This window comes from Phaethon lepturus, unplaced genomic scaffold (genome assembly GCF_000687285.1).
Source record: "Phaethon lepturus isolate BGI_N335 unplaced genomic scaffold, ASM68728v1 scaffold13456, whole genome shotgun sequence".
NCBI lineage: Eukaryota > Metazoa > Chordata > Aves > Phaethontiformes > Phaethontidae > Phaethon > Phaethon lepturus.
In genome coordinates, this window is record NW_010544230.1 from 1,387 (window position 1) to 19,277 (window position 17,891).

At 41.4% G+C, this 17,891-nt stretch overlaps 1 protein-coding gene across 1 annotated transcript in view; it reads right to left on the bottom strand.

Moving 5' to 3' along the window:
* Window positions 1–1,487: 1,487 nt before the first annotated feature.
* LOC104621975 (band 4.1-like protein 3) overlaps window positions 1,488–17,891 on the bottom strand; it is a gene marked incomplete at both ends in the record, with an annotated part of 18,470 nt that continues 2,066 nt past the window's right edge. The window contains 8 exons of the mRNA XM_010288614.1: window positions 1,488–1,708; window positions 3,835–4,010; window positions 5,342–5,439; window positions 7,470–7,622; window positions 11,521–11,608; window positions 11,929–12,147; window positions 13,531–13,606; window positions 17,329–17,371. Coding sequence (XP_010286916.1) covers window positions 1,488–1,708; window positions 3,835–4,010; window positions 5,342–5,439; window positions 7,470–7,622; window positions 11,521–11,608; window positions 11,929–12,147; window positions 13,531–13,606; window positions 17,329–17,371 — 1,074 coding nt within the window. The remainder of the gene's footprint in view (window positions 1,709–3,834; window positions 4,011–5,341; window positions 5,440–7,469; window positions 7,623–11,520; window positions 11,609–11,928; window positions 12,148–13,530; window positions 13,607–17,328; window positions 17,372–17,891) is intronic.

A 17,891-nucleotide genomic window follows, 5' to 3' on the forward strand; every position in this document is an offset into this window, starting at 1 on the left:
AGAACTGAAGCTCTATTAACAGATGGTTTAAACAAAACCAACCTCTTGAGTAGGGGGTAAAAATCTTTCATTTGTGCATGCTTAAGTACCATCAAAATATTCTCCTAAAAACATTTTTGACTGTTTCTAGCCATATATAAGGAACAGATGATCTTTGAAATGCAGGTCCGTTGACCGAAAGTAACAAATACTTGGAACAGAATTAGTTTCTATGGGATATCTTCTGCGTATTTGATTTTCATCAATGTTTCTCCATGCAGAAACTAATGGAGTTTCAAGAAGACTCTAGATAAGTTTTACAGAGATTATTTTTTTAATACTACAATTACAGCGCACACTTTCAAAAGAAAATCTTCTCTCATCTACAATTTTCAGTAATTCAATTTGTTTCTGACTTTTGGTACCTTAATTGCAACTATTTTTGAGGACTTAATCCTTTAGCTATGTAGCTCATTGTGGCCTTGTATGAAAAGGCTAGAAGTTCAGGTTCTAATATTTGCATGGATGACAGTTTTGTGGGTGTAAAAGTATACATCAAGGTTTTCCGTCATAAATGAAGAGGGTAAATCTTACTTGTTTAGCAAGGGCACTCCATAGTACACTTTTTGAATGATATCCTAGATTCAATATCTTTCACATTCTGTTTTCTTCTCCTCAAAGTAAAAGAAACAGGACATTTTACACCTGATCTTTTTTGATTCCATGCTATTTCTCTTCACTAACAATCTCTGAAATTTGGTATCTTCTCTGTCCTCCTGTTTGATTTGCCCCATCTTAATAACTCAGCAGATATCATGCACAGCCGTGTGTGTATGTGTATGCAGTGGTGGTGGGATTTGAGATGGTGAGGGGTGAATCGAATTTAACAACCAAGCAAAGAACCATCAATAAAAACAGTTTTCTTCAATGCGAAACTTCAAACAAGGGAAGCAAATGCTTTTGTAAGCCAGGAAAAAAGCTTATAATAGTGTATTAATACCCAAAAGTTAATAGAGAAAAATGCTTATTGAAATACATGCAAGGAAACAGAGCTTTACGAGAATTAAATGAGAAAAGTACGGTAGTTTAAAGCACAGAGAACACAAGAACAAGAACTGTTTTGTTGCCTTGTCAAAAAATAGAAAACATGATGCCCATACTAAAGTCAAAATACGACCGAAGACCAAAGGAGCAAAACGTGCACTGCTACTCTCTTTTTGAGTATTTCCTAAAGAGCTCTTGAATGCTACGTAAAAAACACTGTGCTGACTGTCAGATTTAAAAAAAACAGTCTGAGGCAGGAACTAACTTTTACAATGTCATATGAAATGCGAAAGGACTATAAAAAATATTGATTCAAGACACATATATACACGTACATACAGCCGTGTAGATTCCAGTTTCCTCTCATGGAACTAGGCATCTCCTCCCATCCTCCCTAATAATTCTGTGTTTCTCCAAGCGCTCTCCAGGCAGGTCAGTTTAATACAAAAACCTCAAAACTCTACCTTGGTGTCATGGCGTACGGCTGAGACCGGGGTGACTTCCTCTGCTCTTTTCTTTTTGCCCTCTTCATCATCTTTCTCTTCTTCTGCCTTCTTCTCTGGAGTCACAGTGGTTATCAAATTGGTCTGAGAGATGCCCTTTGTTGTGGCGTACTGGCCAGTACCAACCTCTGCAGCAGACACAGAATCCTTCATGTACATTTCATGGTTTTCATTCACTGATGCTAAAAGCAAATATTTAAAGAGGGAAAGTCTGAAATAGCTTTTGCTGAGAAGCTGCATAAAATTAAAAAGCTGGGTTAGTAAAACATTTGAGATATTGCCGAAAACACAACCATGTCATGTTTTAGGAAACCAGAAGCATGTGCATACATTTAAATAAACTGTTTACTCGAAATAAAGCTTGTAGCTTTTATATGCATAAACATATATTATGGATGTGTATACACACATTGCTGTAGCTAATGTGTGCATTACACAGTTGTTAAATGTTAGCAAGCCATTAAAAGTGCTACTGTAGTAAAACGATCAGAAAAAAATCAACGCGTTGCCACAGTTATCATCAGGCAAGAAACATAAGGAAAACCAGCTATGACATCAGCCATGGGGGTGGAAGAGATTTTTTTTTTTTTTTTTTAAATCTGTCAGAAGACAACAATGCAGTTCAAATGCCCTGTAAGTAATGTTGCTGCATTGTAGGAAATGACAATATTTATGTAACACAGGCTTAATATCTGAGAATCAAGAAATGGGATCTTTCTATTATTCAGTATTAAAGTCTGCCAGTTAAGTGAGCTCATTATCCTAAAAAATTCTGGAAGGTGATGGTATTCAATTCAGTGGACCAAACCAGAATATTTTAGGATTTACATGTGTGGTAATTCAGCGAACTTAAATATATATTAATGGTTTTGAAATAAATAGTAAATTTACTGAAAGAATGTAATCAAAACTAATATATAACCAGACCCTGCACTTGACTATTGTGTAACTAATTTCTAAGTCAACAGGACTATTCAAATTTATAAAGTTATTTGCATCTGTAACAAACGCCAGGGCCAGGATCACAGTGTACACAATGCAGAATACTACAGCCATGTTTGTGTTATAGTAACAACATTAGTGAAGAAATCATAAGCTTTGATTAAAAAAACCTCTTTTCCCCATTTGCACTTAGGCAAATTAACATCATAAAAACCTTGCGGAGTCTCACAAACACCGGGGAAAAAGCGTTTGAGGTATCGTGTTTCTTGAGAATGAGCTTAGGAGGCGGGAGAAAGCAAAAGGGGTAGAGGGAGACATTTTGTTTAGATGTTACAAACAAAATAACGCAGAAGGATAATTTCTGCTTTGAGACACATGCACAGCAATCAGGTCACCAGTTGCTTGGTAACGAGCAAGCAGCACATCAGAATTAGAAGATTCCAAAATAATTAATGACAAGCAGCACCTTTAGGGGGAGAAAGGAAGTCTTGTCACTAGTACTTTTAAATCAAAGCTTCTCCCCATCCCCACCACCAGCTATACTCATTGCAATTTGTTTGTGATATTCTGCAGGAGAATTCACCTTTTTTTTTTTAACCTGTAGCAATTCTGAATTTAGTCTCAGTCTTTTTTTCTTAAAAAAAAAATAGTAGTACAACCTCTTTTTACTCAGTAGCTGACAACAGTAACAGCTGATGAAGTAGGTGAGACTCTGAACCACGTGCTGGTTTAAAATTAAGGGAGCAGTAGAACTGTGACCTCCATGAACCACGGAAAAAGTGAGGAGGAAGGACATACTATTAACCTGCATATGTTACTCTCCATCTCACACCTTCAAAAGTAATGTATGGAAAAAGCCTGTTAGCACTCATCCAACTAGGACGTGAGGTAATCGGAAGCAAGTGTTATTACTCAATCCAGGGAAATAATTCATTCATCAATTGTAACACATACTTAAATGAAAAACCTACATAGAAGAAAAAGCCAAATTAAACCAAAACCCAAACAGTTACTCATGCAAACCCTGAAAAAGTGTTGCAGCCAGCAGACCTGAGCGCCCCATCCTTCCCCAGAGCAGGGAAGTGCTTTGCAGGCGTGAGGCCAAGGGGGAGAGAGGCTCCACAGGAGTGGACTCCCAAGGACCTCCTCCAGGCAAACACTTTGTCGGGACAGCAGCAGTATGTTTAGCATGTTTAGCACAGCGTTCCTCTGCACCCTCCCCTACCCCTGCAGTGAACGTCCAGGTACTCACAGCCTCCACTCAGCCGAAGCTCCAGGAGACGAGATGACAAGAGGTTTACACCTAATCTAAAGCAGTGACCACTGTGATGATAACTTTTGACAAAGGTAATTAAGAGGACCTTACCCCCATCTAAGCTGCGAGACATAGTGTAACGTTTACTAGAAGACCGCTCAAAGTAAGGTGCGGGACGGTCTATGAGGGCACTGGCTCTTCTCGTCTGGGCCTGCGTCCGGCCGCTGTAGCGAAACTTGGAGCCCAGCGTGAGGAACTTCTTTGGAGGTGCTTCTGGTAGCAGGAGCCTAAAACACACCAAGCAGTGCACCTGTTACTCCCCCTCCTCCAAAAATCAGTCCACTGTTTCTGGAGAGAAGACGACCATTGCGTAGCACTCTCCATCGTAACCTGTGCCTCACGGGTCTGCAGCTAAAAGGCATACAGCATGACAAAACCGCTGAGCTAATGCATCTGAAGAGCTGAGTTCTTCCCAAGGGGCAAGAATTACTCAGTCCCTTCCTGCTTGAAAATCAGACGTATTATTTTCTAATCCCCAAAAATAAAAATAAGGTGCTCTTTGTATCAGGGACACTGATCTGGGCTGAAATAGATATATCTCTTATACTTCAAATTTAACATGGTATTGCTACACTGAGGACAGGGACAGAATGGATTTCCCATGAACGCAGGGCAGTATTCATTCACAGGGATGCAGACATTTTTCAGGTTAGAGCCTTCCCACCCTCTGTATTTTGGCTATGGGGGTTTGCTGAAGAAGCCACTCTCCTACTATGGAGTTTATGCTTTAGACATTGATTTTCCATTAAAAATCAAAAAACACACCAAAAAATGCACACTCAATTTCTTTTTAGATCTTTTGCTTTTAAGACTGCATTTCATATGGACATACAGACAGCCTGAACCAATAGCTTTAGGAAAAGAGACACATTCTTCAGTCCTGCCAAACATCTTCAGAGGGTTTTTTAAGCACTGGACACACTTTAATGCCATTGAAAATCTCACACTTTTGGGTTCCCATTGCTAAGTACCTCCTTGCTGCCTATCTCAGCACAAACTAATTACAGCATTTATTCCACTACCCCAAACTTTTCTCAGGTCTTCTTAGATGTTAAAAACATAGCTGCAAAAATCCTCAGGAACACAAAAATTACAGCTATGGATTGGGTATCCTGGGTGACCAAAAAAATACACCACCGACTACTGTCTGTATTTTCATTTCTAATTAAATAAAAATATCCTTTTTTTTTTAACTCTTGCCCACATCCTCCAGTAACTTTCCATATGTTGTTCTTCCTATACAAGCATATGTGCAGAAGTGCAGCAGAGTCCTTCGTCTCTTTAATTACAGTGGCTGATAATATCATGGCACAGATAAAGTGAAACGATTAATTGGGACCATATGGTGATTTTAAACATTCAGTATCCATCTGAAATAGTATGAATAATTTGGGTGAAACATTTCACGTTTTTAAGAAGCAATAACCATCCCTTGTCTGCTCGGAGATACCTCGTGATCAAAAAGGCAATTTGGTTCAAAGGGTTTTGCCTCTGCCGACAGAATCGCTCTTTTCTGTTGCGTTTTATGGCACACCTTCAGGAAAAGAAATCCACGTACCTGAAAAATGTATGGTGCTCAACACACACTTTCCATAAGCGCTTTGCAGCACGATGATTTGGCAACTTAAACCCAATAGTGCTTTCAAACTGCTCGAACTAGGTAAGAAAAAAGAAAAAGGATGTGTTTGATGATGGGCATCTATTTTTAGACAGCGTACACAGGTTCATCTTTATTTCCTCCGTCTATATAATCTCATTGCAAGGCTGAACGTATATGTTCATGTATATAAACACGTATGTACATATTCTGCAGGCTACTGTCTGGGAAGGAAGCTGAGAGCAATCATCAAAGCAAACTTTGAGGATCATTTTTTGAGGGAAACACACATAATGAGCAAGAGGTTTTTGATGGTGCCAGCGGTGTTTTATGCCCTGTAATAACAAAAAGATCAGTTAAGACTTGCGAGACTTCTGGGAAAAACATAATTTAAGTGTTTTAACCCCGTTGTTTTAACTTCACCAGTTTAAACAAACAGTGGGTAATAGCCTGGAGGGAAGCAATAGGGACCGATCTGGTCTCACACAGCCTTAGATTAAGGAGATTTACAGTGAAAGAACTACAGTTAGTAAATCACAGTGGTTTTTAGCTAATTCATCTCCTGGAGAGGATGAGGAAAAGACAGGTAATTGAAAGAGTCGGCTGGGGATACTAAGAGACCTTTGCTAGGTTGTGCTGCAGATTTACATATTCCAGATGCAAAAGCTGTGCCAGCTACAACCGCCGTAACATGTCGATGGCTACATGCAGATAGCAGAGTAGGTGAAGTAGTGTTGCTGTGACCAGGGAAAGGTAGGCAGAAGGGCCCTTGCAAGGAAGCCTGGTTCCCTACAGGGAGCTGACAGAGGGAAACAAGGCAGGAAACAGCAAAAGAACAAAGACGATACAAGTGACACATGGGATGCTGAATCACATTATCATCGAATGTGATTTGGAAAGAGACTGCATTGATTATTTTGCAGAAGGAACTATGACCTGGCCTAGGATGCTACATACCAAGACCAGCAGAGCTCAGCAGGACTTCAGTGGTGGAGAGCTTGAGTGCAGGCACTGGAAACATCAGTGGCTATTCTTTGTCATTTATTTTATTTTTTTTTAATCAGACTTAAAGACTGGGAAGTTGGTTACTAAAACTGTCTGCTGAGAGGCAGGAGACGTAGGTTTGTGGATTTTAGTTTAGGACTCCAAAAAAGGCTCTGGACCTGGGGCTGGTGGGGTGCCGCAGCAGATCTGCCAGGTCACTTATGAAGCCAGTACTGGAGACACTGGCTTGGGACTCCCAGCTGCCACACTGCATTAAGGGAGAAACGCCAGTCCTCATCCAGGTGATTTCTGTCCTGCTATACAGCTCCACTCTCTAAAATGGAGATGCGTTATTCACCTGCCACAGACTGCTTATTGTACAGCACTTAAAATGGAGACACTCCTTTGCCTCTGATGCTCCTGAACTCCTCCTGGGGTTTTTCCTAAAATTTATCATCTTATTTCTGGGTTCGTGCATGCTCAACCCATGAGGTAGGTATTTGCTACGCATCCAGCTACGCCACGAGAGGGCACTCACTGTACGAGATTTCACATCACCTTCTCCAGAGACAGAACATGAGCTCCTGTGGGTCTGGGAGGGCTAATGCATGTAGCAACCAAAAATGCTGAATGGTGGATGCTTGACTGTTTTTATCAGTCTCCGGATTTCTGCTCCAACTCCAAATGTACTAGTATGATATGCTTATAAAATTTGGCATGGCCTGCCTACATCTCTTAGTGGGTAAGATGAAGAGAAACTAAGTTAATATAGAACATGATGGTGGATGATCAGCACTCCATGAATAAGCAGTATGTTACTTAAAGTCATAAAGTATTCATAATATGGATGAGCTTTTTACATTCAGATGGCCATATTTATTTTTTACGTTAGTTGATGGACGTAAACAGAAAAACACTAAAGAAGATTTTATCTGTATTTTAAATAAAGTATTTACCTAATCTGTCCTAAGAAAATCAGCACAAATTAGAGGATATAAATGGGAAGGCATGTTAAAGGCTTGTAAGACATGAAAAATCGATGAATCAATGAGAACATGGTATTTTTGAAAAGGTTCATTCGCTAAAGTGTGTCAGGATGACCTACCTCCCCTGGTCGGATTTTGATATAGAAGTTGTTCCTCTTGTAGGAAATTTTCAGAACCTTTGGCCAGGCAAATCTATTTATTCTGAGTCTGTCTCGATATATTAAGAGACCACTTGCACAAACTCCTAGCATGATTTCCACTCCTTCAGAATCCTGGAAAAGCAAGAAATGCACTTTGTTGAGTATTTGTCTCCTTACATCTGACAGTACTACAGATTCTTGTATACGGTTTCTATCTGAGCTACGTCTTTTTAATGCATCAGCTGTAGTGACCTGGTTTCTGAGAGCTACCCTACTCATTGACTGCATTCATGAAAGTAATAGTAAGGTTGGGCAGGGTGAGAGAAACTGAGTGTTGCGAATGTTCCCTTGCATTTTAGAAAGACTCCAAAAGGGTGGGAGACTTTTGGACGTTATTAAAAGAATGATATTAGCCACACAGCAAAATTGTATTAACATAATAAAAAAGTGTTATTAGCATAAATACCAGATTGAGAGTAAGCAGGACAGCATACAAATTTACTTCTCTCGGCATCACTCTTCTCCATGACTAAGCCTTCTGAATCCTTAGATAGATTTTTCTTCTGTAGTTTGCTCACCTTGGCTTCAGTTGGTTTGCTAGTTTCTTTAATGCTGTTGTGCCTATGCTCAGTATTTTCACTTTGAAATGACCAGTGGGCAGAAAGTTGGGCATTTGGACCAGAAAGATTCTTTTAAAAACGTGCAGCTGGGTGCTATAACCCATTTTTGACAGGGAAGCTACAGGTCAGACACGTTATCACTATAAAAGATTTGGCCACAATCTTATCAGAATATACCCATAAATATGTATTTTTGAAGTCAGAAGTATACACCTCTCTTTCCTTTAGAAACCTTCAAATAGTCTAAAACCAATCTTCACTGTTTGCTATGACCATTAGACTGTGTAATTCTTTTTTTTTAATTTAGCTAAGTATTAATAGTACTTAGCTGGAGAAAAGAAGGATCCATTCTAAAGCACAGAGTTCTTCAGTAATTATTTTAAAATAACTTAAAAGTTACAAAAGTCTGACAACAGAAGCTGTGAAGATGTCACCCTATGATAATCATGAAATGAATTCCTTTTCCTCTGGTTTTCCCAACAAGCCATCTTTTAGGCACACTGTGAAAGTCTGATTACATTTTAAGATGAACACAAAGGCACGCATGGTCTGTCATGGTGCAAAGATTTGGATATTAGGAAAAATTTGGATAAAAAAATTTGGAAAAAAATTTGGATATTAGGAAAAATTTCTTCATCGAGAGAGTGGTCAGGCATTGGAACAGGCTGCCCAGGGACGTGGTGGAGTCACCATCTCTGGAAGTGTTCAAAAAACATGTGGATGTGGTGCTTCAGGACATGGTCTAGGGGACATGGTGGCGCTGGATTAATGGTTGGACTTGATGATCTTGAAGGTCTTTTCCAACCTAGTGATTCTGTGAAAGGCTACAGTAAAGCTTGAAAAAAAAAATTGTTTTAAAATCAGAGACACAACATAGAATTAGTGCCACAAAGTCACTTTAGTGTTAGGGAACACATCAATAGAGGATGTATGTTCCAACACTGATGATATCACCTCTTAAAGGTAGATTTTTTTTCCAAATAAAGCTCTCGTGCTATCATTGTCAGGTACTACAAAAGAGACAAAGCTAATTTTTTTCAGTGGACTTCAATTTCACCGTTTCCTATGCAAAGAGTAATGTTTAAATACAGTGAATACATTCTGAAAAAGAAAGTCTCATTGCCAGTAATATTACTGCCTGACAAATGACTGAAATGCACGCATGCTCGCATATGGCACAGAGCTGCAGGTGCGAGGGGCTCCTTCTTTTGCTATACTTTCTCAAACCTGAAATGCACGCATGCTCACATATGGCACAGAGCTGCAGGTGCAAGGGGCTCCTTCTTTTGCTATACTTTCTCAAAAACTCATTGAGAAATGCCCTCTTCCCTCATCCCCATCTTTGCAGCAGATCTAAGTCCATTCACGGCTTCTGTTATTTGTCAGTGTCAGAGATTGCTTTTCAATGGGATACTACTGGTGTAAAACGAAACCTGATTAAAAGAATTTGGCTTTTTTCAGGAGCGATGTCATTGCACGGAACAGAAAACTGATAGCTGTTATGTCCGAAGCACGAGACGTGGAGCTGCACATCCCTGCAGCTCTGCATACGAATGGGGGGCTTTATCAGAGTGGTGACAGCCCAGAGGACAAATCTGTCTATCTGAACACATTTTTTATGGTAGCCTTGTGTTGGGTAATTGAGAACTAGTTTTAACAGCAGCTGGCGAGCCCAGCATCTGTTGAATACCTAAGATACTGGCACAGCCTTAATGAATTGACATTTACATAGAGACATCTGCCATGGTGTGACTTCAAACAGGCATCCATAGAGATACTTGTCTCTTTGCCTGATACCACCAGATCTCACTGGCAGACCTAATTAAAGCTAAACATTACTTCTCACAGAGTCTACTCTTCCCACCTTCAGCTCACTTTCCAAGATTACTGTTGGGTTTCTTAACGCACAGACAGACCCAATCCAGTCAGCACTGCAACTTTTTAAATTAAGAACCCCACTTCAGAGCGAGATTGGCTCGTCTACCAACTTCTCTTGCTCCTAGTCTTTCCATATGAAAAACAGAAGAGTAAAACTGGATACTAATTAAAAAACAAAACAAAACACCATGGTTATCTCAGGATAACCTATCTTAAATTTCACAGGCTTTCTCCAGTACTCTAAAAAAAAATACTTAGGCCTTAATGCTATGCCTGTAGTGTATTGAGAACAGGAACTCCCTTAGTTGGGGTTTTGCAGATTTCTTTGTGTTGAATAAAGGATGTTGGAAAAAAGCTATTGAGTGACATTCACCAATCCATTTCTATCTCTGCTCCAAATGTGCCTCAAGATTTTGTGCTTATCTGCAAGACACAGGGAAGGCAGCGGCATACCTCCTGGTAGAGTGCTGCCCATTGAGCCATACCCAGAATTTCCATTTTTAGTGAAGGCAATTAACAGAACCCAAAAGATTGCCTTGAATTCTGTAACACATATGTGCAGCTCCTATGAAATGCCCCAGACACATGGTTGCAGGCCCTTTCAAGATCTGAGCTGCAAATTTATCTCGTTTCTTGAAAGGATCTGCTGCAGCACAAAATCAGGCTCACAATAACTCTGACTTTTACAGAAAATGCAGTGCTCTCCACAGCTCAGGATTCTTTACTCAGCACTCATTTGCCAAGGATATTTGCTAACCTCAAAGATCTTAAAATCCATTAGCCTTACTCTGAAGAGTGAAGAAAAATAAAGTAATTATTTATTTGGAAAAAAAAACCCACCAAAAAACAAAAACCAGACAACCAACACAAGGCTGGTAGGTGGCTCTCCCAAGCCACAATAAAAATGACCATGTTTTATTCATAACTTAACTTGCCGATGATTAGAGAAACTACTTCATCATGGGAGAATGTTTCCAGCAGAATTACTGCCCTTCCAGTCAACTGCAACGACCACACTTCAGAAGGGAGACAAGCCGCTGTCTCCCCATTACTATCAATCTTACTAGGTTTCCAGCACTGCTAAATAATTGCTTGGAAGTTCTCTGCAGTGTTAGAAATGATCTGCTTATCTAGTTAAGATACCATAGTTGGCCTTATTAAATTGGAAAATGTAGCTGAATGAAATGACAATTGATCACTCTCTGGACAGCTTCTAATATCCTTCCTCATTACTCTGTCCATTCAATATTTTCCCAAAGGATTTGGTTGTTTAATCAACATAAAAGGTTCATGTGCAGCATCTTTGAATCTATAGGCTAAGTTATGTTACAGTTACAAGATATATTTATGCTTACCCTGTGAGTCACCTTTCCTCATGTTGACACATGATTTATCCCCCAAAAATGCCCTTCTCAAAACAACAAGAAAGAATAAATCAGGGAGTCCGTGTAGATTCAAGTACTATGCCACAGGAGAAAGATGACCAGTAAAAGAACTAGAGTACATTGAGAACTAGAAAAGAACTAGAGTACCTTGGCGTGATGGAGATCTACTCCATACATTGACAGTTTTTTGGCATTCTCCAGGAAATGCATCTCAGCCTCTGCAGGTGTCATTCCCCTGAGGAAAAGCAACCAATTCTAGCATCAATGTTAAGGAAACAGAATCTAAAATAAAATCTATCAGCTGGAAAACATTTTCAGCCTGTCAGAACTACAGCCATACTCCTTAGGTAGCTGGGTACCTACCAGAGCCAAAGCTCTGGTGCAGACCCTGTTGCCTTTCATGCTGCAAAGCTCTTCTCTAACCAAAGACATGGAGAGGAGTTTTGTCCGAAAAATACTCTTACTAAGTATACCGCAGCGGATTTTAACATTTCCTGATGCACCAGGACAGCACCTGAAGGCAGGCCACAACGCATGCGGATGTCCTCTGCCTACCTGTGGCTCTTGTGCAGCTCGATCACTTTATCCTCCAGCTCTTTAGTGTGATTTGGCGCAAAGCGGAATTCGCTGATGTAGTCACTGCCGTACTCGTCGGGGTCGTAGTCGCCGAGCTCCGACTGCACAGTGTAGGAGCCCAGCAGGGCCAGCGTGACGAACGAGCAGGGCAGCCGACCCGACACGATGTCATCTCTCAGCTGCAAGCAGAGGTAGTACCTGCAAGGGAGCACCAAGGCGGCTCAGAAAGTGCCCCTCCACCGCTGCCCCCAGAGCAACACCGCCCAAGCACCGGCAAGAAGCCTTTGCTCCTCTACTCATTTGCAGACAACTCCCAAGCCCAAAATTTTTCAGGCATGAACAAGGATAATCATAATTTTGAAAATAACCAACCTTGCCTAACTTAGCGGTAGCAATGCCTAATTTAGCTTTATAAAGCATCATGGAGATCCCTTAATAAAACAAGTTATTACTTTGTTTAGTGACCTAGATAGAGAATTACCCATTAAACATACCAGGTTTCTGTCATAAATCATTAAGATATATAGCTACCTGATGATTCTTTTCTTTGAGGAGAAAAAATAATTAAAAACACCAAATAGGTTCATTAAAGGGTAGTTGAACTGCATGCCGTTCAAAACACGTGAGTTGTCTCTTTAGGAAACTGTTGAGCTTTCTCAAAAACACATTTAAACAGTAAATGCTGTTAAACCCACAGCGATAAGCAGTGCAAGGGATCACCAGATAGAGGAAAACAGGAAAAAAAGTGAAGAGCATTGGCTTGATGGTGAAGGCATGGAGTTCCCAGGGGAGATTTGAGAATGACAAGAAGAAAAAAGCAATCCTTTCTTTCGGAAGACCTCTGTTGAAGTCTGAACTCCTGGCACACTCTCTTTCTGCACAGTGCCTAGCACAGGGGACTCTGATCTAAGCCAAAGGCTTCATGCTACCTTAAAAGCAACAAGTAGTCCACAAACCAACGAAGGTTAAAAACATCCACCGGTTGCAAAATGTTATAATAGTCTAGGGAACAGTTTGTTGATAGCACAAAACTCATCATGGCTCAGAAGTTTTCCTGCGTTATACCAAGGATGAAACCAGGTGAGGGTTTTTTTCAGTTGTGGTTGCAATCTGAATACAAAACCAGAGAGCAGAGATGCAGACTGCAGAGCTAAGTGGCTTGGATAATAGGGATCAGCCATTCATTACCAGCATACTCCCTATGCTGTTCACATCGCATGCTTATTCTCATCCCACTTCTTTCCTTTTCAATGTTATGTTTTACTTACAATAACAACTTGTTACCACTAGCAAAAATAGGCATCGGGCATCCTTGTGGAAATTAAAATCAACTCTCAGGAATATGTATATTGGAAAAGCTGAGATTTAGAGTTAAATTAGACAAAAGTCTTCTTAGCTCCGAGGACAGAAACTGTTCAAATTGTCTTTTCTGCCAAAGCATTGCATATTTTCCACAAGCTTATAAGAGAAAGGAAGCCAATGGGAATACAAAACATTCCTTTTCTTGGATAATTAGAGTGTAAGTGCTACTACAAACAGCTTCTAAGCCCCTTCTAGAAAGGTATTTCATGTTTTAAACACCTGGTAATATCTTCAGATAGCTGGGCAGGGTCTGGAGGGTAGAATTTCACATTAAATGCAAACTGCCAAGCACCACCTGGAAAAGAAAACAGATTGACTGAAAGTACACTGTAAGCACAAACGGAGAGGCTTACACTGTTTGATTATCAGCAGATTTAAAAATACCCCAGCCAAGCAATTCCTATGAACAGGATACAGTATCTTTTTCCCATATATTATTCTGAAGATACTACTTTTCACTCACAATTACATTATTAGATCGTATGTTACAGCTCTTTTCTTATTTAGTAAGATTTCCACTGAAGCGAGGACCCTAAGGGAGCACTAATTTATTGCTAAATTAAAAAAAAAAAACAAAACAAAACCAAAACACCTCAACCCAACAGTGTTTACTGGAATTAACCATCTGAAAACACAGCCTATACAAATTTAAAAACCAATAACCCAAAACGCAGAGGCGCTGGAAACATGGCAAGCGAGAGAACGAATGGGCTCCGGAGCGGGGTGAGGTGCCGAGTTCTGGCTGCCCAAACCAGCTCACAGCATCCTCTCAGAGCGCTGCCTTGGCACATAGCTCCTGTCTCCAGCAGACATAAATTACTGTGCAGACAAAACTGCAAGGACAAAGACAGAGAGCACAACCGAAAAGCAGTACATGACACTGGGTACATGACACTTATTTAGCAATTTCAGGAAGCTTAGGTGGCCCACAGGATGGGTAAGAGTTTGCGTCACCACAGTTCGTGAAATTTTTTTTTGGAGCATTAGCTTTACATGTTGTGAAGGAAGAATATCAAGACTAAAAAAAAAGTAGAACATAGTAAATATAAAAGCTATTCTGAAAAAAGGGACAGTTTATACTAGTGCATGTCTCGAATGCAAATAAAAAGCAGTAACAAAACCCCAAACCACAGTGTTCTTACAAGCAACACGGTGCTTCTCCAGAAACAGGCTTTTCACCGAGACCTCTGTTGTGGGATATACCTCTTACATGTACTTCTACCACATAAATTACAGTATTTTTGCAGTGAAGAAACCAAAGCCAACACAAAGTGACACTTCTGTTTTCTGAAATGCACTGACATCAAAGTACAAATCTAACTAGAAATAAATAGATCCTTCTTGAAAAGTCCGTCTTGGCTGTATAATGAGGAAGTGCCCGTGAACACTGTGAAAAACAGAACTCTTCCTTACAAACCCTACAGGGTCCGGCTTTCCCACAATCTTCAATTCGGGGGCACCTTGCGCCTAGGTACCTCCTAAAGAATAAGGGGTTTGAAGGTGTATCTCGCGCACTCTCTGGTAAGACAGCTTATATGCCAGACAAGTCTGCTTGCCTGGAAATACTGTATGGTTGCTCTAATGGGGTGCTTGGGAGTATTCACTTAAAGACGACAAGGAAATTCCATCCCATGCAAAGCCCCATTCACTTTGGTCATCAACACACCCCAGAAAACACACTCAATATGCGAGAAGACTTTGACATTCACCATCAGGACTTCGACATTCACCATCAGGATTTCAGCTCTTGGTGAGACTTTTGGGCTCCTTGATTTTAGGAACTTTTCCACTCTCTTGGGCCATAAAAGCTGGTAGAAGGAAGGTTTGGCTGGCAGTGAGAATGGGGCATGGTCTCACCGGGGAGTGGACTTGGCCCTGAGGTGGGAGTGGAGCCTGTGGGTGACACCTGGCCCCATGACAGAGGCAAGGGGCCACAGTATGAAAATCTATTCCTCTGTCACACACAAAATAAATTAACTTTATGATACAGCCTATTATATAGCATGGACAGTTAAGACACCAGGGTAAGAGGCCTTCACCCCTTACTTACAGGGGTTTAAATAAAACCCAACGCTGTCCAAGTTAGCAGGTTATAACTAATGGGGTGCGAACCAGGGGCATCACACACGGCGACAACCTCATTTCTCAACCACTGGGATGAAAATCCCTGGGGGCTGCAGTGGAATCAAGGATAGCTGAGTGTTGTACAACTCAACCAGCATTAGCAGGGTTATATACATGTGTCTTGGAAAGTGTCATGGGTAACAGCTCTACTCTTCCAGCGTTGCCCTGTTCCAAACTTCTGGGGTGAACTGTACAGAGCAAGTAAATTATCGCTGTCATCTTCTGCAAATGCAAATGTCCCCCGTGTCATGTCCAGGGCAAGATTCTTCTGCCCCGGCTAATCTCTTGCTGTCACAACCTTTCATTGTCTATCTCGCAGCTTGCGCACGTATTAAATGCATTTCAAATCTTGTATTATATTCTTACTCCTCTGACTCATCGAGGTCTACAGCACCTTCTTCTCCAGATCCATCTTCTCAAGAGATTAAAAAAAGACAGGTTTTAATTCCTGATACTGCAGATCACTTACTTCTAATGAAAATAACACTGGTAGAAAGGTGTGGTTGCTCATAGGAAGTGGGGAAGTTTTCCAGACAGTGCAAATTAACCCTTTGAATCTTGGAGAGGGAGATGATTCATTTGCCAGGCCTGACCCAACAAACGTGAACTACCGGATGCATTTGCTTGTGAAAGCACAAGTGCTAGTTGAGATCATTTACAAGACGTGCGAAGAAAAAAAACTGCTGAGGTTTTCCTGCCACAAAAAGTCACACACAAACATTTGATCAATTTTAAAAAGAGAGGGGGTAAAAACCAAGGCAGGTCAAATTTTGAGCCTGGCAGCCTTGACATGGTTTTCCTTTGAGAGGCTTTTGAATTTCTAATATAGCAGATGGCTAAATTTAACAACCGAGCTTTTTAAAATATTCACGTGAAGCAGAAAATTGAGTGGTTCTCTGTGAACTGAATGGTCATTTTAGGAACAAAGTTCAAGCTTTTGAAATGCAGGAAGGAAAGATATTTCAGATAGGGTGCTATCTTTGCATCAGTGAAGTATTTCAGTATGGGGCACGAGCAGCGTTCCTGGGTATGATTTAAATGTCAGTAATGCAAGAAATGATTTAGATACGTGGCCTAGTCCTTAAGGTTACGTTTCTTAATGTTAAACTTCAGGTTTTTGCATCTTTGCAAATGTCAAGTTGTTTTCAGCAATGCAAGTTCACGTGTTAGGAGCCTCAGCATCCGCCTGCACTCATGATGGGGTAAAATACCTAAAAGATGCAGGTAACTCCGGTGCCAAGAGACTCAGGAGAGGATGCGAGAGGCGACTGCAAAGCAGGCCTTGTCGCCCCAGGGGAGCGCGCTCTCCTTGGGGGGAAGGTGGTGAGAAGGGGGGCCATGGCCTTGTCCTGCCTGTCCCCGCACCCTGCAGGCAGCGGGGCTGGGGAGAGGGGGCTGCTGAGCCCCTGGGGCCGGGGGCACCCCGGTGGGACTGGCCCTTCGAGCCAAGAGCAGCGAGTTACCCCAGCAGTTTAGGAACAAGCCCAGAGGATCACAGAATCACTACGGCTGGAAAGGACCTTCAAGATCATCAAGTCCAACCATTAATCCAGCGCCACCGTGTCCCCTAAACCATGTCCTGAAGTGCCACATCCACACGGTTTTTGAACACCTCCCAGTGATGGTGACTCCACCACCTCCCTGGGCAGGCTGTTCCCATGCTTGACTACCAAGCATCAGGATCAGAGGGGCTGGGCAGTGAGGGGCACGTGGTGCTCACGACATGCCGCTGGTGTGGTGGGGAGCCCCCTCTGCCTCTCACATCCCTGTCCGGTGCCACGGGGGTCCAGTTTTGAGGGACACCCATTTTCGTGTAGATCTTAGGGTGTGGATACACCAGAATGATGTTTTCCAGAGCCCCTAAAATAAACACACAAATGATAACAAACTTACTTCGGATCTGCTTCTTGATTTCCTTGGCAGGGTCCAACCAATTCTGCAAAGAAAACGTTTCATTTTTTTCAATCTGAATTAGAAAACACAATAAACATTATTCGTAAAACACAGCTATGAGTCAAAGCTAGAACATGCAAAGGTCTGACACCCCTTTCTCCTTGGAGCAGCAGTAGGCAGGGATAACACTGACTTTCACGATGTGGCCCTGGGTAGAAGCAGAATTTTTATTAACTTTCTCAAAGATTGAGGGGCTGAATGGTTTGAAATAAAAAATAAAAAAATAAAAATTAGTAAAATAAATCCACAGAAACCTTTTTCCAGAGTATCTTCGGGGAAAATTTAATTTCTACAAGCTTGTTAAGAAGGGGTTTTCTGTTTGGTTGGTTGGTCTAATCCTGGAAGGGCTGAAAAGTTGAAAAGCCTTGCTAGAGGATAAGCAAGCATGGCATAGGGCACTACCCCATACGCAACCCAGCGCTGGCACGAGGGGCTCCCGGGGGCAGGGGGAGCGCGGGGGGAGACCAGAGGCAGATCCGCAGCTCCGGGGCCGCCCCGGCGCA